We start from the raw sequence: 23,839 nt of genomic DNA, 5'->3' as shown, positions 1-23,839 counted from the left end.
AGGTTAAGAGTAAAGGTTCTGATGTCAGATTGCCTGAGCTTAAGTCTCCCCTTCACCCCTTGGCAGCCATGTGAATTGAGATAAGTTCCTGAACTGTGATTTCAACCTCTGAAAAAGGATCTACTTTAGAACTGAAGCTCATTAACATACAAGAGCTAATTCATGTAACCTGCAGACAAGAGCGCCTGAAAACGTTCTCAAAAAAATGGGCTACAATTTCATAATTTTTCTCTAAGACCTGTCTTTCAGAGTCAGAGAATGTGTATAAGTATATGGGAAGTACCTGGACACATAGCAAGTGCTCAGAAGGTGGTAACATTGCTATTATTCAATGTGTTTTAAACAATTTTTATAAAGGGACACATTCTTTTCTATTGTGATAAAAAATTTAGAACACAGTATATTCTATTATATTCTATTTTTCATGTGTATATCCAGTGCTGATGCCAACCAGAGGGGGGCGGCTCAGCCCTTCAGCCATTCCCTCACCTCCCTTCCAACCAGCCCTAATAAACAAACATACACTGAGTATAAACACCTCCAAGACACATCCCTAAGCCAGTGATTTTCAACCTTTTTCCTCTCATGGCACACATAAACTAATCATTAAAATTCTACCGCACGCCAAAAAATATATTACATTTTTTTCCACTCTGATAAAAAAAATAGTATAATTTTGATTCATCCACACCAGATGGCTATTGTTGTATTAGCTGTTGTCATTTTTTATTTTGACAATCCAGGGGGAAAGAGGAGGTATTGCATGGTTTAAAAGTTCTTGCGCCACACTGGTTGAAATCGCTGCCCTGAGCCATCCCTAAACCATATGTCATACAGTATACCTGCTCCAAACCAACTGCCATCTCAAAGCCTCTCCCATGTTGAAATTCTGGAATTATCCTTAGGACAACTGAGTATGAGGTTAGTTAAACCGATATATGTGAAGGAAGCCTAGAATAATTATACCTTTTAAGCAGTTCCCCCTCCCATATCCTCACACTCCTAACGGTCTCAGTTGTACTTAGATATTATTAAACGCATCTTCTCAATGATTGGTTTTCCCAAGTGAGGAATGAAATGAAAGGAGACCTGATTCTCCTAAAATATGTAAAGTACCCAGGCAGGCATTGCATTTCCTCATCATAAACCTCCCTAAGAGCCTCTCCTAAAGGAATTCTGAGATTTATTTTTCAGAACCTTGATTATGGGGTGTGGACACCAGAGCCTGCAATAGAAAACAAATTAGGTTCCTTTAAGCCTCAAGGTCCAAAAACAAAGAAGCAGCTTTTACCAAATTATCTACACAATTCCCACCTCGAAAGGGTCCTTGATGCCCAAGCTAGAGTGATGGTCTGTGCCAGTTTGCCAGGGACTATACCACTTTTAACAATGGAAGTCCTTTCTCCCAGGAAAGCACCCAGTCCCAGGCAAACTTGGGACTCTTGGTCCGCCATAGCTAAAGCCAAGAAGGTGAAATAAAAGCCAGCATGTATGGATTCAGAGTTCCTGTCTGTTAGGTAGACGCAACTATAGATATAAATACTGATCACTGGCCCCTGCATCTCAGGTGCCTTGCAGGGAAAGACCACATTATTTTGTAATTCACACAACTCTGAAATTGAGGGGGGGGGGGGGGGAGGGTTACACTTCAACTTTACAAAGGGGAACACAGCATTTCTTGGATCCTAGGCTTTTATAAGAGAAAATAAAAAATTTTAAATGAGAAATTTCAGGAATTCAAGTCACTGAACTAGGCTGCCCACCTCTTTCTTCCTGTTTGATCTTTGAAGATTAGCATTCAGTATTTTTCCTGACATTTATATTGAGGAAGGAGTATAAGATTATTAAAAGCAGAGAAACTCAATATGGGAATGCACATCAAAAGGTCTTCAAGACAAAGGAGGGATCATATGATTTGAAACCAGAGTTACTAGAAGCATGTGTGCTGCACTTCATTTTCTAGTTAACAGCGTAACATACGTCAAAATATGATTTAAAACACGTCTCACAGCTGAGCTGGCATTTGGCGATCCTCAGCCTTCTTTTGCTCTTGAGGACGGGGGTTCAAATCCAAACGAGGTTAACACTTTGTACTGGTACATATTCCTGGTGGATGAGGAAAACAGCCTTAGAGTTTAAGTAAAATGAAAACATCTGTTCAAGTCCTGAGGGAAAGGATTGTTTTTAAAAAAAGAGGGGGGAGGGGGATGCTTGGTTGTTAGAGCTGGAGATGGCCTCAGTAACTTTACCAGTGTTAAAGCATTAACTTTCAGTTGCCTTGCTCATCTAGGATGATGAAAATGTGTACGTGAGCTTAGATCAGACTTCATTTTTCAGGACGCCATACCTATCTTGTCCCCTATCCCTGTCTAAAGCCATATGATAATGTCTACTAACTGGATTCACATGCTTTTCATACTAAATCAGTGAGTGACTGACCTTTTGCCACATGCTTTGTCTTGGGCAGTAGCTGCTCACGCTAGGCAGAAGCTGTATTCGTTAGCTGTTGCTAACTCTCAAAATGCCACAGACGTACTCTTTCAAAACAATTCGGGTCCAGCGTGACTGAGTTTTCTGCTCAGGCCTCAGGAGGTGCTGGCTAGGCTGTGTTCTGATCTGGATGGAGTTCAGGTCCTCCTCCAAGCTCTTATGGTTGTGATAGAATTCAGTCGCTTATTGTTATAACACTGAGGCCCTGATTCCCTTGCTGGCTGTCGGCCAGCCACCCCTCTCACCTCCAAGAGACTACCCACCCTCCTTGCCACATGGCCCCTTTCATTTGCAAAGGGAGCAGCAGAGCATCTCCCTCACATGGAATCCTTTTCACACGTTGAATTACTGACTTCGGGAAGAGCCTAGTCTCATTTGAGGCTCACCTGATTAGGTCAGGCTCACCCCAAACCCATCATATGCACAGTCCTGAAGATTATGCAGGGGCTGGAGATCTTGGAGATCATCTTAGAATTCTGCCTACCATAAAAAATGCAATGCAACCTTCCTCCTTTCAATCCTCTAGGCCTGTTGTTAGGGGGAAAGACGGTGAGGAAAAGCTACATGTCCTGGAGTCTGCATCCTGGCTCTAAGGCAAATTATGTGGCATCTCTGTGCCTGTTTCCCTTACTGTAAAAATTAGGATTGAGAATCCAATTAATGTCTGTTAAACATTTAGAACAGTGTGCCCAGACGTGGTAAGTGTCGCTGTGGACTATCACTTACTCTAGGCAATGACTGGCAATGACTGAGTGCTTAGCAGCCATCATTTTTTTTAATCCTCATAATAATCTTGAGAGATAGGCATTATTGGCTGCATATTAATAGATGAGAAAATATAAGTACAGGAGGCTAAGTAACTCCTTCAGGGCTATGTAGGCTACGAAAACATAGATATGCTGGGATACAACCGAAAACTTCGGCAAGAAATGGGAATCTGGGAAATTAATAGTAGTGCTCTGTTCCTGGAGCATTCTTCCAGGGCAAACGTAGGATTCGATGATATAATGATGATATAATATATGCTAACGGATTTCAAATGGTAACTTGCCATATGTTAAGATACTGTTATGAATACACCTGTACCTACTGGTCACTTATTACCTGATAGTGTCTGATAGTCACAGAACGAGAAAGAATCAATTTAGAGAGGGATTTGAGTGAGGGCTTCTACACGCTGAACCTCAGGACTTCACCCCGACCCTATACACTAGTGAGGTAGGTAGAGTCCACCTTGGCGAACTGACTGAGGCGGGGGCGGGGGCGGGGCCTTGACGACGAATGTCATTGGCCTTTCAAAGTGAACCGATTGGACGGTTGGCTCCGGAGGTTTCTAGAGGTCTGCGCCCTGTCGCTGATTGGATGAGAGGCGGTCAAGCTCCCACCTCCTTCTCGATACTTTTCATAAGGGGCCTGTTGCTTGGCAACCGATTTGCGTCTACCGCGTAAGCTTTTGCCTCCCACGTCCACCTCACGCACCAACAACCCGGGGTCGTCCCTGGAGCTAGTCCAAGTTTGCCGGGAGACTGGGGGCGGTGCGCTGGCGCTGCAGTGACGCACGAACGTGCCCAAGTTTCCCCTCTGGAAGTCTTCGTTTGGAGGAGTCAGAGGAGAAGAGAGGGTCGCTATTATATGCCCAATTGAGAAGCCATTTATCTTGGGAGCACAAGGCGTTCTGCAACTCTAGAAAGCAAGTAACTTAGGTCAGTTAACCAGGTGTGGGAGGGTGACTCGGTACCTCACACACCTGCCTCAGAGCAACGCCTGGGACTGTGGAGCCAGGTGCCAGACGCTCTGCTGCCTTATCATGAGCAGCAGGAGTTACTTCTTGCTGCAAAAAGACTTGAGGGACTTGGAAGAGAACGCGTATAAGGTGAGTAGTGGGGGCCCGGAGGGAGGGGCTTCACTGGGGCAGAACTTCTATAAAGCAGCTTAATCTGCGTTTATTCTGTAAGGCATAATTAATTTCAACCTAATTTACCACTACAGTACTGTTGTTTAACAAATCTATTTTACTATAACAGTCCATTTTATAATAATAGTTATTTCATCATGATAATAGCTAACAATATTGAGCACATGGTGCTGAGTAATGTATGTAGACTTAAGCCCTGAATATCAGGGTTTATCATGTTGTAAGTGACTAACAGGTAAAAGGTTGCTGTCATTAATTACAATACTGTAAGTAGTGTTTTGTTTTACCTATCAGAAACCTAAACCTCAAAAAGGTTCAGTAAATATTTAGCGTCAGAATTGCTCTTATTTGTTTTGTTTTGTTTTGTTTATTGGTTGTAGAGAGGAAAAAACACTGATGTTTTCACTTATTTATGAATTCATTGGTTGATGCTTTTAAAAAATGTTTGTTTATTTATTGATTTCAGAGGAAGGGGGAGAGAGAGAGAGAGAGAGAGAGAGAGAGAGAGAGAGAGAGAGAAACGCTGATTTGTTCTTCTATTGATTTATACATTCATTGGTAAATTTTTATGTGTCCTAACAGGAGCTCGAGCCCGCAACCTTGGCATATCTGGCTGATGCTCTGACCAGCTGAGCAATCTCTTGCTCAGGGTCTTGTGTTCTACTACTTGTGTATGGTGCACTTTTTGCTAACTTGTCACAACACGTAGATGCCCTTCCCTTATAATTTTAACACAGAGGAAGGCTTTCCTCCAAATGACACCAATGAAGTTATTTTCATATTGTTTCTGCTCTACCTGAACTTTGTGGTTCTCTGTTGAAAGGACAACTCCATGAAGGAGAAATGATATGTAATTATAGATAATGTAGATATAGAGATATCTTACAATGTTTATTCAGACTAGCACCAAACATACTGAATTAACTATGTGGTTGCTCAGAAGTATTTATTGAGTAAATTTAGGTGTATTTCCCAGCATCATTGATAAGGTTTTTTCTGAAATACAGGGTGGGTCAAAAGTAGGTTTACAGCCCTAACCAGTTTTGCTCAGTGGATAGGGCATCAGCCTGCGGACTGAAAGGTCCCAGGTTCGATTCCGGTCAAGGGCATGTACCTTGGTTGCGGGCACATCCCCAGTAGGAGGTGTGCAGGAGGCAGCTGGTCGATGTTTCTCTCTCATCGATGTTTCTAACTCTCCATCCCTCTCCCTTCTTCTCTGCAAAAAATCAATAATATATATATATATGAAAATATGTATATATACATACATATATATATATATATATATATATTAAAGTAGGTTTACAGTGTGAGTACTGGGAACACAGTTTGTTCTTGTAGTATTATATTTTAATTATTGTATTACTTTCCATGAAAGCAACTGTACACCTACTTTTGCCTACTCTGTACATTCTTGTCCCTCTTTTGGAACAATATCTCAACTGTAGGGGAATTTATTTTTATATGCAAGCATAATTTTGGAGTTGTGTTTTTCTTAATGAAAATGTTCTGATTCATGCCTTCCATGTAGCATTTATGCAGTTTTTAAAAGCTCTGAAGAGATGCATGCTTTCCAATGAATTCCTTCTCTTCTAATTTGAATCTTAAATTGGCTATTGAAGTACATAAGCCACACATCCGAATCTTGACTTTCTAGTTCCACTTGTGATTTCCACACTTAGGATTTATTTAAAATTTACTATTTTTAAAATATATGTTTTATGGATTTTAAAGAGAAAGGAAGAGAAAGATAGAAACATCAATGATGAGAGAGAATCATTGATCAGCTGCCTCCTGCATGCCCTTCTCTGGGGATTGAGCCCACAACCTGGGCATGTGCCCTGAATGGGAATAAACCCATGATCTCCTGGTTCAGAGGTCAACTCTCAACCACTGAGCCACACCAGCCTGGCTTGAATTTATGACTGTGTGGAACCCACCTTAACAGCTATGTAATAACACAAAATATCACATCTCCCCAAATCAGCATATAAATAAATTCATCAGGAAAAGAAAATGTAGAGTTTTTAGAATTCATTGTAACCTGATAACTGCTTTTCAAAGCTGCAATAAATATTTAATTTTTTAAAAAAATAGTAAAATTTTTACTGCTTTGATTTCTTTTTTAAATTAAAGGGTATTACTGCCTTTCCTGTAAGTGAAGACAAGTTGAAATGGGAAGCTAGTATTGAAGGTCTGAAGGATACAATTTGGCATGGTATGTATTCTCAAAACCAATCGACTTTTTAAAAAGTCTTTATGCCATTATTAGTCTATCTTCTTTATGTGCAAAAGAAGGTTGCATTATATAAATTTTCTAGAGTTCTGAAAGTATTCACGTGTTATTTTTTCATTGTATGGCTTAATTTTTGACATTTGTCAACCTAAATAGAAATGTTAGTTTTGAATTTTTCTTTATGCCAAATCTTAATGTTATTACATTGTTTAAGAAGCTGACACAATAAAGCATAACAGTTGAAAATATCTTCTAACAGTCTTCCATGAAATCAGAAAATAGTATCAAAATTCCTTTTGGCATCAAAATTCCACATTATCTCTCATTTTTATTTTCTATGATTCTTCCCAAAATTTCCACATATCAAATTCTCAAGAAGACCAGGCCACTGTAAACTTTAGTAATCATGCATTCTATCAATAGTGGATTAATGAGCTAGATTTGCTGAGTGAGGTAGGAGAGAACAACACGTAAAGTGGTTAATTACAATAAAATATAACATATGCTATTAGGATTTCGAACAGAATGCCAAGGAGGCATTCATTAGTTAATTTTGCTTGGAGAGTCAAGAAATGGCTTTCTGCCCTGGCCAGTCTTCTCAGTGGTTAGAGCATCGGCCCATGGACCAAAGGTTCTTCAGTTCAATTTCTAGTCAAGGGCACGCATCTTGGTTGCAGATTCAATCCCCGGCCCTAGTCATGGTGCAAGAGGAGGAAACCAATTGATGCGTCTCTCTCACATCCATTTCTCTCTCTCTTTCTCCCCCCCCACCCCCCCCCACCCCCCGCTTTTCCACTGTATAAAAATCAATGGAAAACATATCCTCACTCCAAGGGTAAGGGTTCCATCCCCAGTCAAAGCATATGCTGAAGATAACTGATTGATGTTTCTCTTTCACATCAGTGTTTCTCTCTCGCTCATACTCTCCCTCTCGCTCCCACTCTCCTTTCCTCCCTCTAAAATTAATTTAAAAAAGAAGAATGCATAAGAGTTTGCCAGGTTTAGAAGGGGTCGGGGAGAAGGAAATTCAGGCAGAATAAGCAGCATGGCAAAGAGAAAGTGCACCAGGTTCTGAAACAGTGAGTTTAGTCAATATGAATGGGACAAGTGTTAGGGGGACGGAGTTAGTGGATGGAAAACAGGCTGACAAAATAGTGGGATTAGATTTGAGGAGTCTATTATACTATTTAGAGGGGTCTATGCACACTATGTTCCAATTTACTCAAGAATAAAACTCTAGGGACCTTGGGAGGCTAAACTATAATAAGAAACTTTAGTGTTAATCAGGTTAGAGTTAACGAGTTCAACATGACAGCTTAGTAAAAATATTTATTGTTATATTATAGGACTATACTTCCCGCTGACAATAAATTTTACAGCAGAATATAATCTCGTCCCTCCAGTTGTGAAATTTAAAATCATTCCTTTTCATCCAAATGGTAAGGACCAAATGAGATTTTTATCATCAGGAGCTCTATTATCTTTGTTCTGTATTAGTATTTAATAATGTTTCTTTTTAATGTAATAACAACTATGTTATGATTACAAAATTAAGCATTTTTATTGGGGAAAACATAAAAAGAAAAAATTATCACTTTGAATCCTAATTCAAAGAGATATTACTCTCAACATTTCATTAAATCTCTTTACTTTTCTCTATAATATGTATTTTTTCACATAGTTAAGGTATTAGATATAAAGTTTTGCAACTAGTTTTTTTCCATTTAATATTACATAAGCTTATGGCTGCATTATTAAACATTCTTCAAAAGATCATTTTTAATGACCACATTGTTCAGTATTTTAGTTGGATTAATTTTTGTTGTAAAATATGATACACTGACAAATTAACATTTTAGATAAAATTACATTAGATAGCTACTTTAAGTCATATACAAAGTGTCTTTCTGATTGATTAAAAAACTAAAAATTTTAAATACTACAAAGAAGGGAATTTAATATAATTTTTTATGTGCTTGGTGAAGAAGGCCTTTCTAAATGTGATAGAAACTGAAAAGCATGGAGGAAGCATGACACATTAAACTACATAAACTTTTTTAAACTACAGATAATGACATTATAAACAGAGACAAAATACATTGATTTGCAAACTGAGAGAAAATATTTGCAACACATAAAACAGAATATCTGTAACATATAAAGAATACATGTAAATCAATAAAAAACATAAAGCAATAGGAAAATGGACAAAAACTATAAACAAACATTTGGTAGAGGAAATATAACAAAAAAAATGTAAAAATATGTTCAATCTCGCTAATAAGAAAATGCATGTTAAACTGCATATAAATGCATAAAATCGTGATTCATTGTTTATGTTTATAGACTATTAAAATAACAATTTTAATAAAGTTGGACAAATATGGGTCCTCTGACATGATGCCCTTCAGGTGTCCTTTTGGGGAATCAATTAGACAGTTTCTAATCAAATATAAAATGCAAATAGCCCTAAATCCTGTAATACTATGTTTACAAATTATGCCATAGAAATACTAGCACAAGTGTGCAAGAGAATGTTTAAAAAGGTGCTTGCTCCCAATAATAATAGAGAAATAGGAATGATTCCAATATCCATTCATATAGAACATTTTTTAAAGTGAAGTGTTCTAAAGCTCTCCATATATTGCTCTTAATCAGGACAAGGAAGGTCTACTCTGTGGAATGGGAGTGAGGACAAGGACATATAAGAACACCTCTTCCCATGGTCTTTAATCCAGTAATTCCATTTCTTTCAGTGTTTATTTTAAGCAAATAATGGCAAATGTACACAAGTAATTCTGTATCATAAATTTAATTTTATTCTTTAAAAATAGGTTTTAATTTCAAAATCAATAATGTAGTTGGAAAAATTACATTAAAGTATAAAGTAAATTTAGGAGCAAGACAAGGATGCCCATTCTCACTACTTTTATCCAACACTAGAGGCCCAGTGCATGAAATTCGTGCACGGTGGGGGTGGGGGTCCCTCAGCCCGGCCTGCACCCTCTCCAGTCTGGGACCCCTGCCTACCTGATCACCCCTAACCACCTCTGCCTGCCAGCCTGATCCTCCTAACTGCTCTTCCCTGCCAGCCTGATCCCCCTAACTGCTCTACCCTGCCAGCCTGATCACCCCTAACCACCTCTGCCTCGGCCCCCACCACGGCTTTGTCCAGAAGGACGTCCGGAAGGATGTCTGGAAGATGTCTGGCCTAATTAGCATATTACCCTTTTATTAGTATAGATAGTATTAAAAGTTTTAGCCAAAGCAATTAGGTGAGAGAAAGAAATAAAAGGCATCCAAACTGGAAAGGAAGAAGTAAAACTGTCATTTGCACATGGCCTGATATTGTATATATATATATATATATATATATTTTAAAAAATATATTAATAAAGGCCCCCCCCCTCAGAAACTGTTGGAACTAATAAACAAATTTGATAAAGCTGCAACATATACAAAATTAGTACACAAGAATCTGTTGCATTTTTATGCATTAGTAAAGAAGAGGAGGAAATATGGGAAAACTTGTGATTGCTCTTCTTTCTCTCCCTTACCCCTCCCAGGAGGACGAATGACTTACCTAATTGGGGAGAACTGAGAAAGAATTGAGCATGTGTGGCTCAGCACTTTCTCAAAACTTTCCTTCTAATAAGCCGGGCCTTAGAATGGGTACCATCTCTGTATCTTCAGGCAGGAAACCTAGGCAGGCCTCCATTTGAGGGGTTAAGTTCAAATCAGGGAGACTTTGGTGGAACTTGATTAAAGCATTGATCAGCATTCTCCATTTCAGTCTTACGTATCGTGAAGTTGATACTTTTCACTTGCATCTTTTTAACACTCAATTTATTATATACACACTTTGGAGGGGAGGAATGTTATTAGCCCCATACACCAAAAACTGTGTGCTCAGTTCTAAGTCTTTAGATACATACAACCTAATTGCCTTTCACTGATGTTATTTGTAATCCCACCAGGAAGCACATATAAAGTTCATATTTTACTGCTCTCCAATTCTGGACATTGTAACTTTGGAGAAATATTTTTTTAAAATATATTTTATTGATTTTTTACAGAGAGGAAGGGAGAGAGATAGTTAGAAACATCGATGAGAGGGAAACATCGATCAGCTGCCTCCTGCACATCTCCTACTGGGGATATGCCCGCAACCCAGGTACATGCCCTTGACCGGAATCGAACCGGGGACCTTTCAGTCCGCAGGCCGACGCTCTATCCACTGAGCCAAACCGGTTTCGGCAGGAGAAATATTTTTTGACAATTTAATAAGAATCTGTTATTTTAATATGCGCTTTTTTAATATGTGTGAGTTTAACATTTTTTCATATCTCTTTATTGTGTTTTTGATTTCTTGAATTGTCTGGATTATTTAAAATGTTTTCACATTGTTGTAGGTGTTGCAAATATTTTTCTTCATTTGTCATTTTTAAATTTTATTGGTGCTTGGGGTTTTTTTACATTTGGGATTTTTAAAATTTTATATAGTCATATTTATTAGTCTTGTCCTTTGAGATTCTTACAGTTATCTTTAAGTTTAGAAGTTCTTTCCAAAACACAATCAAATTATTTTAACTTTCTTCTGGTTATTCTATAGTTTTGTTGTGCATATTTAACTCTATTCTTTGTTTTTAAAAAAATACAGGTTGACTTAATTAACTGTATTAGTGCAGAGACCAAGCTTCCGTATATCTTTCCAATCTACACATAATAGGACAAAGTTGGCAGGGAAGTTTTGCCATCCTCAATCTATGACTTCTGTTTCTGGATCTAAAGCATTTACTGTTTAACACCAATGTCCAGCCATTGGGGAAGGGGTAAAGAGAAAGTAAAGCAATTTCCTTAAGAAAATATGATCCAAAAGTTATATACTTCTGTTGATATCCCACGATTAAAACTTAGTCACAAGGCTTCTTGCTAGAGGGGAGGCAGGAGAAAATAGTCTGAGCAACCATGTATTCATCTAAACAGAGTAGGGTAATGGGTATTGGGGCATGTCTAGTCTTATTACAGAGAGGAAATGGAAGAGAGGAAGAGTAGATATTGAAGGATGATGAGTATTTTGCAACAACACATTTTATACCATTTTTTCACCTTTCACCACTGAATCATATTTTCACTTTTTAAAAAATATATTTTTTTATTGATTTTTTTTATAAAGAGGAAGGGAGAGGGAGAGGGATAGAGAGTTAGAAACATAGATGAGAGAGAAACATCGATTCAGCTGCCTCCTGCACACTCCCTACTGGGGATGTGCCCGCAACCAAAGTACATGCCTTTGACCTGAATCAAACCTGGGACCTTTCAGTCCTCAGGCCGATGATGCTCTATCCACTGAGGCAAACCGGTTAGAGCCATAATTTCACTTTTAACATACAACAGTTTTAATACATAGTAGATTCTTTTTTTGATTCCTCATTTCAGGATATGCTTTTATTGATTTTTGAGAGGAAGAGAGAGGGAGGGAGGGAAGGAGGGAGGAAGGGAGAGAGAGAGAGAGAGAGAGAGAGAGAGAGAGAGAGAGAGAGAGAGAGAGAGAAACATTTATGTGAGAAGGAAACAATAATTGGCTGCCTCCTGCACACCCCTTACTGGGACTGAGCCCACAACCCGGGCATGTGCCCTGACCAGGAATTGAAACAGCTGATTTCCAGTGCACAGAAAAAAAAGCGCAACCAACTGAGCCACACTGGCCAGGGCTGAAAGTCCATGCTTTTAATAGTTACACTGTGTTAACTGGCATATTCATTGCACATAATTTTTCTGCTTTGTCATTTGCTTTCTAACTGCTTGTCAGATTTTGGTGTTTGTAAACTTTAGATAATAATTTTATTATATACATATTACTAATGATGTATTATTTTAATACAGTAGACCAACATACTGGTCGACCCTGTATAGATTTTTTGGACGACCCTCGTAAATGGAAAACAAGCTATACATTGAGCAGCATCTTACTCACCCTCCAGGTAAAAAGAGATTAATATGCATGCCCTCTTTAATTCTTTTAATTATCTCAGTTATTCAAAATATAAAAAATAAAACATATAATGCATATTTAAATGTTTGAAAGACTCAAGTAAGCTTGTTTAAATCAATAACATTTCTATATCAAGACTATAAAAATGGAACTTGAATTATAAAGACTATTATTTTAAATTGACAACCAAAGAATACCTACTTTATACAAGAAGAAAAGAACTGTTTGGATGGTTTTAATTCTGGAAATATAGTCTTAAGTTTTCTTTTGGTTCCTAATTTCACTTCATAGTGTTGAACAGGCCTTTAGATCCTTTCTCATTCACGAACCTGCCTTCTTCAGAGAAGTGAATCAAGTGACTACAACTTCAAGTGCTCAGTTTTATCTTACGTTTCTGACAGTGCTAGGCATTTGCTCTTTTATAGACTTTCTTTTTTTAAAATCATTTCTTGTTGTTCAATTACAGTTGGCATACAATATTATATTAGTTTCAGATGTACATACACCCCAGGGATTAGACATTATATAACTTACCAAGTGATCATCCTGATAAATCTATTAGCCCTCTGACACCATACGTAGTTACTAGAATATTATTGACTGTATTCCCTATGCTGTACTTTACATCCCCATGACTATGCTGTAACAACAAATTTGTATTTCTTAATCCCTTCATCTTTTCCACCCATCCCCCCCCCCCCACCCACCCATCTGGCAACCACCAAAATGTTCTCTGTATCTATGAGTCTGTTTCTGTTTTGCTTGTTCATCCAGTGAGCAATTAAACCAGGGATTTTCCCCTCCCCTCCGGCAGATGCCTGTTTCTAGCCTGCTCCCTTTACTTCTTGGATCCGTGGTCCTTAGCAGTATGCCTTGGTGTGGTGTTTTTCTTGACCCTCAGGGAGCCTCCTTTCTCATCCATGCCCAAGTGAATGACTTCACTGTCACTTGCTTAGACTACTTCTGTCCAGCTCATCATTAATATCTGGAGTTTGATTATCTGAAATACTTGGAGAATGAAGTATTATGGCTTAATTGAATTTTCTCAGTGGTAGAATTATAATAAAAATTTTATTTCCCCATTTCTTATTTTTTAATTGAAATAAAAGAATAGTTTTCTGTCTAGTCATCCTATCTAATAATAGACAAACATGATAATTAACCATACCTCCGACATGCTTCCCATTAGCTAATCAGGGCAAATGCAAATTAACTGCCAACCAAGATGGCGGCCGGCAGCCAGGCAGCTGAAGCAAACAGGAGGCTTGCTTGCTCCAGTGATGGAGGAAGCCAAGGTTCCCCGACTGCCACTGCCAGCCTTTGAGTTGCAACTCTAAGCAACTATGTTGCAATTATAGAACCTAAACAAACTCCAGAAACCTGCTTTCAGCCAGCCGTGCTTCAGCCAGCAGGATCGCAACAGTGTTACAATTATAGAACCCAAACAAACCCAGATCCCTGCTTTCAGCAGCCGAGGTCTCAGAACTGGAGCCGAGCCTCAGAGCTAAAGCCAGCTCTCAGCTCCAGTGACAGCCATAGAAGGTAAATAAATCCCAGAATAAAATAAAAAAAATAAAAAAGGAGAGGTTGGGAGCTTCAGTCACCCGCCAGCCTGAAAACGGCCCTCAGCCCCTCACCCAGCCTGGCGAGGCACCCCAGTGGGGACCCTCACCCTGAAGGGGGTGTGACCAGCTGCAAACAGCCATCATCCCCTCATCCAGTCTGTCCAGGCACCCCAGTAGGGACCCCCACCCTGAAGCAACAAGATGGCAGCTAATTTGCATACTGAAGGCAGGCAGCAGTGGGCAAGGCTGTCTGCGGTCCGGGACCGGATCTGTGACCCTGCTGGGCGTTGGGCAGTGCTTGAGGCTGTCTGTGGTCTGGGACCCGGATCTGTGACCCTGCTGGGCGTTGGGCAGTGCTTGAGGCTGTCCGTGGTCTGGGACCCAGATCTGTGACCCTGCTGGACGTTGGGCAGTGCTTGAGGCTGCCCGTGGTCTGGGACCCGGATCCATGTCCTGGCAGGCGGGGGGCAGCGCAGGAGGCTGTCCGTTGTCCCAAACCCGGATCTGTGACTCTGCCGGGCGGGGGGCAGTGCTTGAGGCTGTCCACGGTCCAGACCCGGATCCATGTCCTGGCGGGCGGGGGGCAGCACTTGAGGCTGTCCGCGGTCTGGGACCCGGATCTGTGACCCTGCTGGGCGGGGGGCAGCGCTTGAGGCTGCCGCAGTCCAGACCCAGATCCATGTCCTAGCGGGCGGGGGCAGCACTTGAGGCTGTCCACGGTCCCGTGACCCAGATCTGTGACCCTGCTGGGCGGGGGGCAGCACTTGAGGCTGTCCGTGGTCCCGGGACCCAGATCTGTGACCCTGCTGGGCGGGGGGCAGCACTTGAGGCTGTCCGTGGTCCCGGGACCCGGATCTGTGACCCTGCCGGGCGGGGGGCAGTGCTTGAGGCTGTCCACGGTCCCGGGACCCGGATCTGTGACCCTGCCGGGCGGGGGGCAGTGCTTGAGGCTGTCCACGGGACCAAGACATGGATCTGTGACCCTGCCAAGTGGGGGGCAGCGCTTGAGACTGTCCGTGGTCCCGGGACCCGGATCTGTGACCCTTCCTGGCGGGGCAGCAGCTCGCACAGTGGCGGATCGGCCAGGGTTGGGCAGGGCAGGACGCCTGGCTTCTGCCCAGCCCCAGTCACTCTGGGCAGGTGAGCAGCGCAGAGAGCCTCTGGACAGGGGAGGCAGGCCAGTGGAGGGCAGCCTATACTCCCCACATGGCAGTGGTGACAGCTGTGAGCGCGCCAAGCGGAGCCTGCAGGCTGAGTTGAAGTAGCGCCTGCAGGCCATCAGCGCCCAGGAGTGGCTGCGCAAGATCCGCCTCCTGGCCCAGAAGGTGCAGGATCACAGGGACAGGCACCATGGCGGGCCAGACTGCTGTCCTCCTGGCCGCGCCATGGGGGTTTGCAGATCTGCAAAGCCAGAGGCCTCCGGTGTGCACATCCCCCCCTGGCGTGCGAACATCCCCCAGCACACTGTCACCCTTCCAAGCCTGCAACAGTTGCAAACCCAGGTGTGCACAAGTTCCCCCCGCCTCTCCACCGCACTTCCATCAACCCGGCATGCCTAACACCCCCACAGGATGTGCATACATCCCCTCTGATGCGCTCACGTCCTTTGGAGAGTGTCTGGGTGTTCTGGGTGCTGAGAGTGGGCTCCTGTGAGATGACAGTGAGAGGGCGGAATGGTGATGCCCTGTTCCCATGGAGGCCAGTGCAGCTACGAGATCACTTCTGGGGGGTTAATGCAGGTGCTGAGGCAGGAGCAGGAGCAGGTGCAGACAGACACACCTGGTGGGCGTGGGCAGCCCTCGCTGAGGTGCCTTCGGTCAGCGTTCAAGATCAAGAACCCAGAGGCAGAGAGGAATTTCCGCCCTCTCAGTGAAACAGTGGGATAGTCAGGGTGACTGTAGAGGAGGAATATGTACGTTGGGTGCCAGCACCCATGAGCGAAGGCTGCCCTGACTGAGCCTCGCTTGCTTGGGGCCTAGCGCACTCCTGCCGGGCAGCAGGTGACAGGACGTGCTTTTCCGAATTAATGAGAGAAAACGTTGATTCTCCTGCTGCCCACAAAGGTGGAAAGTGAAGTGGGGAGACATGTGGGGAGTGAGCGAGGTTCCCTGTCTGGGGGTTCCAAATCTGCTGTTGGTTTCTTTCACCACTGACTAGAGATATACAGGGTATCCCCCCAAAATGTATACACACACTGAATACCTACTAATTCCAATGGTTTTAAGCATAAGAAAGAAACAACAATGGAGCTGTTATCTGTTAAAAGTGTGGGCACAAACAGGTAGTTGGACATTCCCTGAGGGGTCTTAGATTGGAGAGGGTGAAGGCCAGACTGAGGGGCCCTTCCCCCCGCCCCATCCCAGTGCACGAATTTCGTGCACCAGACTACTAGTCTTTATATATCAAGTAAAATTTAATCTTTTTAAAGATACTATGTTTCATTCATTCATTCACCTATTCATTCATTTTTTCATTCATTTTAGAAATGTATATTGAACATCCACGTATGCCAGCCATGTTCTGGGAGACATTTGAGCAAAAACTTTCAGGAAGTGAATGAGCATGATATGCAGATAACTGGGGTTGATCTTTTGAATTTTTAAAAAACTGGGTCATATTCCTATCTACCTCTTCACACTAGGATCTGCCTTCAGAATAGAAAACTGAATGGTCCCGAAATGTAATGAGGGAGGGCAAACCAGAATGAAATGGTGAATATTCTGAATTACTGAGTAATTTAATACAAGGTAAATTTGGGGCTCCGAGATTAGATTGTTTTTGCCACATACTCATTTGTACCATTAGACAAGTTTCTTCACTTCCAAATAATCTCAATCTCTTCCTTAGTGAAATGGATCTGTTAGTAGCTACCTCATAGATTTAATAAATTAATTAATACATGTAAAATACTTGGAACCACGTGTGGTCTAAGAAAATAGCTCAATAAAAGCTAGTTAATTTTATGATTGTCCTTACTTTCAAGCAGTAATGCAAAGTGATGACAAGTGTTGTCATGGAAATACATCATTGGAAGCCAGTAGATGACAAAGTTGTTTGTCTTTTTATTTTTCATACAGATTTATAAAAACAGATATGCCTACACTGCAGAAGTTTTTAAGACAGTGGAAAGGAAAGGAAAATTACTGATAATCATAAAGAAAAACCCTAATCCTACTGTTATTACTAATTTCTTCTGATCTTTTCTCCTATTTTTCTGTTTAAAGTCTTTCATTTTCACATTCACTAAGGGTTAAGTCCAGTTCTGTTGCCTGACAAATGATTTACTTATCCTCACACCTGGAATCTAATACACTGGGCCATCCCACTCATATTACATCTTCATGCCTTCCTTCACTCCCCATGCTTGGTTCAATTCAGACTTAGAAGCATTTAGAGTTCTAAACTCTAAAGTTACAAACTTAAGCAAGTCTCGGACCTTAAAAAGTGCTTAGGCCAGTTCTCTAACTGACTGACAACCCATTTTCTCCTTTCCTCTTCCTCAGTCTGTCTGGCTAGCCAACTACTCACATTATAAAGTCAGATCAAATAAGTGCTCCTCCGGAATGTCTTTCTTGATCTCCTTTCCTCGGTGGAATTGATGGCTTTGGATTTTGAGGGACTTCCTTCGTCCCTTGCAAATTTCCATCAGAGCTCTGTGATAGTGTAATGCACATACTACTTCCTTATCTGCCTTTCTTCATTGGACTACAAGCTCCTCAAGGTCAGGGAACAGGTCTCACTCATCTTTTACTGCCCCCCTCACCCCACCAATACCCAGGGCAATGTTGACATTCAGTAGGTACTAAGTAACATGAAGGCAGGAAGGAACCTGAATTTTTACATGGTTGCAGTTATGACATACATGTATAAATTATATAGCCTATTTCTTTTTCACTTAACATTTTATCTCAAGTAACTTCCATATTACCGCAGTTAATATTTTGATAGCTATTTAATAGTCCTTTCAAGGTCAGTGTGGCCCAATAGAACTTTCTGTACGGATGGAAATGTCCTTGATCCGTGCTGTCCAATATAGTAGCCACTAGTCACATGTGGTTACTGGCCACTTGCACAGTGGCTAGTGCAGCCGGGGGCAAACTACGGCCCGTTTGAAATGAATAAAACTAAAAAAAAAAAAAGACCGTACCCTTTTATGTAATGATGTTTACTTTGAATTTATATTAGTTCACACAAACACTCCATCCATGCTTTTGTTCCGGCCCTCCGGTCCAGTTTAAGAACACATTGTGGCCCTCGAGTCAAAAAGTTTGCCCACCCCTGGGCTAGTGTAATGAGGAACTGAGTTTATAATTTTATTTTAAGTAATTTAAATTGTCACATGTGACTAGAGACTGCTGTAATGAACAGTACAAGTATAGACCATAATTTCTGATTACTTTCCCTTAAATAATAGGTGAGACACATTTAAAATGATCACATTGTTATTCAAGGGAGTGATACTTGCCTGGCTGATGTGGCTCAGTGGTTAAGCGTCGATCCAGGAACCAAGAGGTCACCGGTTCAGTTCCCAGTAGAGCACATGTCCGGGTTGTGGGCTCAATCCCTAGTAGGGAGCGTGCAGGAGGCATCCCATCAATCATTGATGTTTCCATCTCTCTATCCCTCTCCCTCTCTTCTAAAAAAATCAACAGAAAACCTTATTTTAAATAGGGAGTGATACTTGAAATAGTGTTTAAAATATTTTAACATCCCAATATACTAATCATCTCCTAGATTTTTTATAGTCTTAATTTTTTAATACTTACATATATAATGCAAAGGTAATTATCAACACCCATCCACAGAATGAATTAATTTCTGGGCTTTAATTAATTAGATATTAGAAAATATGCTTACTGGTAAAGTTGTTTACTGATGCTTCAGATCTTTGAACTTACCCTCTGCAGAGCTTCCTCCCTTATTTTATACTATCACATGGCTAATTTAAAAGTTGGATTTTTATTTTTTACCAGGGCTTCTGATTTATGCACTTTAATATATTCCTTATATTCCAGTCCTTAAAAATCATTAAGTAGACTTAGTAGCATGTGTACACATTATGTGAAAAGGTCTTAGGCGCAGTGTCAATGTGAAGACTATTGAATAAACTTTACCAGATGTTTCTCTCTGAGTAAAATTATCTTTCCAGCCAAAAGCCTAAAGCTTGCTCTGGTAGATAAGTTTCATCTGCTTCCCACCCACTTTGAAACGTATAGTGCAGTTCACATTGAATCCTGATTTAAGCAATTATAATATTTTTGGAAATGTAGCTCAAATGTGTTTTCCAAATAGGAATACTCAAATAGAAAATTATTATTGCTTTTGAAATATCAGATGTCAAGTTATTGCTTTCATTGGTGAAAGATTGCCATCATTTCCATGACTCTTAAGTCACAATTACCCACTTTGACCTGTGTCTACACTTAGGTATTCTGTTAGTTAGCTATATATTTTGGCTACACTGTATTATATAGTTTTCATGTTATAATATAATATTCTAAATACTTAACTATTGAATAATATTCGCAATTTAGGCTAATATTAACTTTGAGGTGCCAGGTAAAACAATCATGGTCTAGCAGAACTATTAAGTTTTGGTTACTGATGGTCCCCTATTTTGTCCAGAGGTGCTTATATTATCACTAGAGGCCCAGTGCACAAATTCATGCACCAGTGAAGTCCCTCAGCCTGGCCTGCAGGATTGGGCTGAAACTGGCTCTCAAATATCCTCCAAGGGGTCCCAGATTGCAAGAGGGTGGAGGCCAGGCCAGGGGACCCCACTGGTGCACATTCGGGGCCAGGGAGGGACATGGAAGGTTGGCCAGCCGGAGAGGGACCACAGGAGGGCTCCAGGACATGTCCGGCCCGTCTCACTCAGTCCTGATTGGCCGGACCCCAGCAGCAAGCTAACCTACCAGTTGGAGCATCTGCCCCCTGGTGGTCAGTGCACGTCATAGCAAGCAGTTGAGCAGCCTTAGCATGTGATTAGCATATTACGCTTTGATTGGTTGAACAGATGACCGGATACTTAGCATATTAGGCTTTTATTATATAGGACTAGTGGCCCGGTGCACGAAATTCATGCACAGGGAAGGGTGTGTTCCTCAGCCTGGCCTGCACCCTCTCTAATTTGGGACCCCTCAAAGGATGTCCTACTGCCAATTTACAGCGATTGGGCCTAAACCAGCAGTCGGACATCCCTCTCGCAATCCGGGACTGCTGGCTCCTAACCGCTCACCTGCCTGCCTGCATGCCTGATTGCCTCTAACCACTCTGCCTGCCCACCTATTTGCCCCCAACTGCCCTCCCTGCTGCCGGCCTGCCTGCCCCCAAATGCCCCCTGCCAGCCTGATCACCCCAAACTTCCCCCCCCCCTGCTGGCCAGCTCGCCCCTACCTTCCCTCCCCACTAGCCTGCTCATCCCCAACTGTCCCTCTGCTGGCCTGCTCACTCCAAACTGCCCCTTCGCTGTCCTGATCACCTCCAACTGACCCCCACTGATGGCCTGCTTGCCCCCAACTGACCCCCCTGCTGGTCTGCTTACCCCCAACGGCCCTGCCCCCCACCAGCCTAATCACCCACAACTGCCCTCCCCTCTTGGCCTCTAACCGCCTCTACCTCAGCCCTGCCACCATGGCTTTGTCCAGAATAACATCTGGAAGGTCTCTTGGAAGGTCTCTCAGTCTAATTAGCATATTACTCTTTTATTAGTATAGATATATTTGTCTGTAAATATGATTATGATTGCAGATATGAGTAGGACCAGGTAAAATTTTATAGAATGGGCCTTTTATTACAGATGGTTTCCCATGTATGCATTTTTTCTAAAGAAGTAAAAATTACTTTAAAAAATGTTTCAGGAAGACTTTGAGAAATTTACAGTATCTGGTTTTCTTCCAAGAAAGTTGTCACTTTTATGCCAGAGTGAGAATTATTTGTATGCTTTGTATGTCAGCATTGGGCCACTGTGACTGGGGGGCACTTAGCTTGACTTGAGAGTAATTATCTTGCTCACTGGCTGGGAGGGAGGGTGTGTGGCAGAGGAGATAAATACTCGGTTCTGGATTATTCATAGATTGCTGACTTTCTGTATTGATTGTGCAAGCCCCTCCTTTTATTGATGTCCACCTTCTATTGACAGACATCTACCCTGGGAGAGAAATGAGATGAAACTCTATTTCTTTTCATTGTAAAAAGCATTTGAATTCCTAAGGTGTGATAAGGCCACCCAGCCATCCACAGTCAAGGTACACATTTTCATGGAGGATGTTCCCACTCTTGAATAAATTAAAACAATTGTTTTCTTTTAATTTAAACTTTCTTCTATAACTGTTTTCTTGTTACTTAAAAGCTAGTTTTTTTAAAAACTACTTCCAAAGCTTTTCAAGCTGTATATGTCCTTGGAATGAATTTATAAATAAGAATTGAGCCCGGCCAGTGTGACTCAGTGGTTTAGCATTGGCCTATCAACCAGGAAGTCACAGTTTGATTCCAGGTCAGGCAACATGCCCGGGTTGTGGGCTTGATCCCCAGTACGTGGTGTGCAGAAGGCAGCCGATCAATGATTCTCTCTCACCATTGTTGTTTCTATCTCTCTCCCTCTCCCTTCCTCTCTGAATCAGTAAGAATATATTTTAGAGAGAGAGAGAGAGAGAAAGAGAGAGAAGAGTATATATGTTTGTAAATAAGAAAACATGTATTTGATCCTCTTAGAAAGTCTTATTTTCTTTCATTAAAACTTGTGCAGTATAGGGAACTCCATAGATTCTCTTAATTTGAAGAAAGTTAGAGGGAAAGGTACTAATTCAGAGTTCCTTGGGAAAATGTGTCACATATATTTTTTTATGTTTATTTTTTTAAATCAAAACTGAAATCTTTTCTATTCAGAAAATATAGTTGGATCTAAATATCTTCTATAATTTTAACCCTAAAATATCAATTTAAATATTTTAAAAATGGTTGGGATGTTTGTTTTTTTAAAATAAGTTAGGTTCTACATGTTACTGGATCACCTGGGGTAATTTTCTGATTGGAAAATTAAGAATTATAGTCAGAGGGGAGGACATGAAAATTTTTAAAGAACATATTCAATTTACTTTAGAAGCCGAACCTCTCTTATTATGTGACTTGTTTTGTATGTTTGTTAAACTATATGATCACATAAGCATTGCTGCTATTGGAACAAACAGTGACAGTTGATTCGGGTCATTTGAATGTCCACTATCTGTTTTAATTTGTATGTTCGTTTTGACTCTGTCATATGCTCAAACTTCAGTGGAAGTCATGAGAACCTATTATTTTTGTCTGCTCCCTCCTTTATGTTGGAAATATTCTTTTTTACTCAGAAGGTCCTTAACTTTGATGTAAGGGATTGTTTCCGTTGCCAACTTTTTTCTTCCTTGCCAAGTAAGAGAGTTGTGAACTCTTCAGTGATGCCTTCCCCTGGATATTTGCAGATGTGGTTGGGAAAAGTCATTTCATCCCTGACCTTTGCATGTCAGGTGCTGGGGTGCCCAGGTGCCCAGGGTGCCACCATTCCTGTGGCGGAGGCTCGCCCTTCTCAATCACAGGCTGGGCTCGGGCGGTTAACCGCCATCTTTCTTGGCAGTTAATTTGCAAATCGCCCTGATTAGCCAATGGGAAGCATAGCAAAGGTACGGTCAATTACCCTTTTTGTCTTTTATTAGATAGGATAGGCAGAATTTTAAAGATATCCCATTTGTCTCCCATCCTCTGGTTATTCAATCAAACAATCTAGGTAGTGCTGTGAAAGGACTTTGCAGATGGATTGAAAGTTACTAATCAACTGACTTTGAAATCAGAAGGTTATCCTGAATGATGCAGGGGAGCCCAAAGTGATCGCATAAACCCTTAACAATAGAAGAGGCAGGCAGAAGAGTCACTCAGAGGAATACAATGGAAGAAGGAGAAGGGATGTGGCAGGAAAGGACATCAGAGAATTCCAAGCATGAGTACAGTTTTTAAAAAAATATGTGTGTTTACTGATTTTTAGAGAGAGAGGAAGGGAGAGTGATAGAGAGATAGAAACATCAATGAGAGAGAAACATTGATCAGCTGTCTCCTGCATGCTCCCCACTGGGAATTGAGCCTGAAACCTGGGCATGTGCCCCAACTGGAAATCAAACCAGTGACCTCTTGGTTTATGGATTGGCGCTCAACAAATTGAGCCACACTGGCTGGGCAAGAGAAGGATTTTTCACACTTTTAATGCCTCTGAGATATAAGGGTCCAAGTAAGGACCTGCATGATATCCCGTGGAGTTTCAGGTTCGATTCCTATTCAGGGACATACCTAGGTTGCCGGTTCGATCCCTGGTTGAAGTGCATACAGAAAGCAACTGATGGATGTTTCCCTCTCACATCAAGGTTTCTCTCTTTCCTAGAACCATTTATTGAATTTGATCTTGGTTTTATACTGTACATTCATGAGCCAAACATTAGGATCAAAGCAAATTACAAGTTATAACTAACTCCTTCCTATCACATAAATTTAAATTGGATTTAGGTATAAAGGGAACTAAACATTAAAAAATATTAAAACATTTCCATTAAAAAATAAAGCTTTAAAATGGGGAGGTATCTGTAATACTATCAACAATAAAAATACATTTAAAAATG

The 23,839-nt window shown here is 41.2% G+C and overlaps 1 protein-coding gene across 1 annotated transcript in view; it reads left to right on the top strand.

Annotated features, from left to right (window-relative positions):
* Positions 1-3,924: 3,924 nt before the first annotated feature.
* The window catches only part of UBE2U (ubiquitin conjugating enzyme E2 U), a 58,583-nt gene continuing 38,668 nt past the window's right edge, over positions 3,925-23,839 (top strand). The window contains exons 1-3 of the mRNA XM_081088101.1: positions 3,925-4,363; positions 6,542-6,623; positions 12,528-12,625. Coding sequence (XP_080944227.1) covers positions 4,298-4,363; positions 6,542-6,623; positions 12,528-12,625 — 246 coding nt within the window. The 5' untranslated portion in view covers positions 3,925-4,297. The remainder of the gene's footprint in view (positions 4,364-6,541; positions 6,624-12,527; positions 12,626-23,839) is intronic.

Source organism: Myotis nattereri (assembly GCF_964212035.1).
Source record: "Myotis nattereri genome assembly, chromosome: 3".
NCBI classification, from domain to species: domain Eukaryota; kingdom Metazoa; phylum Chordata; class Mammalia; order Chiroptera; family Vespertilionidae; genus Myotis; species Myotis nattereri.
Note: the sequence above shows the minus strand (reverse complement) of the source record. Positions and strands in the feature narration are given on the sequence as shown.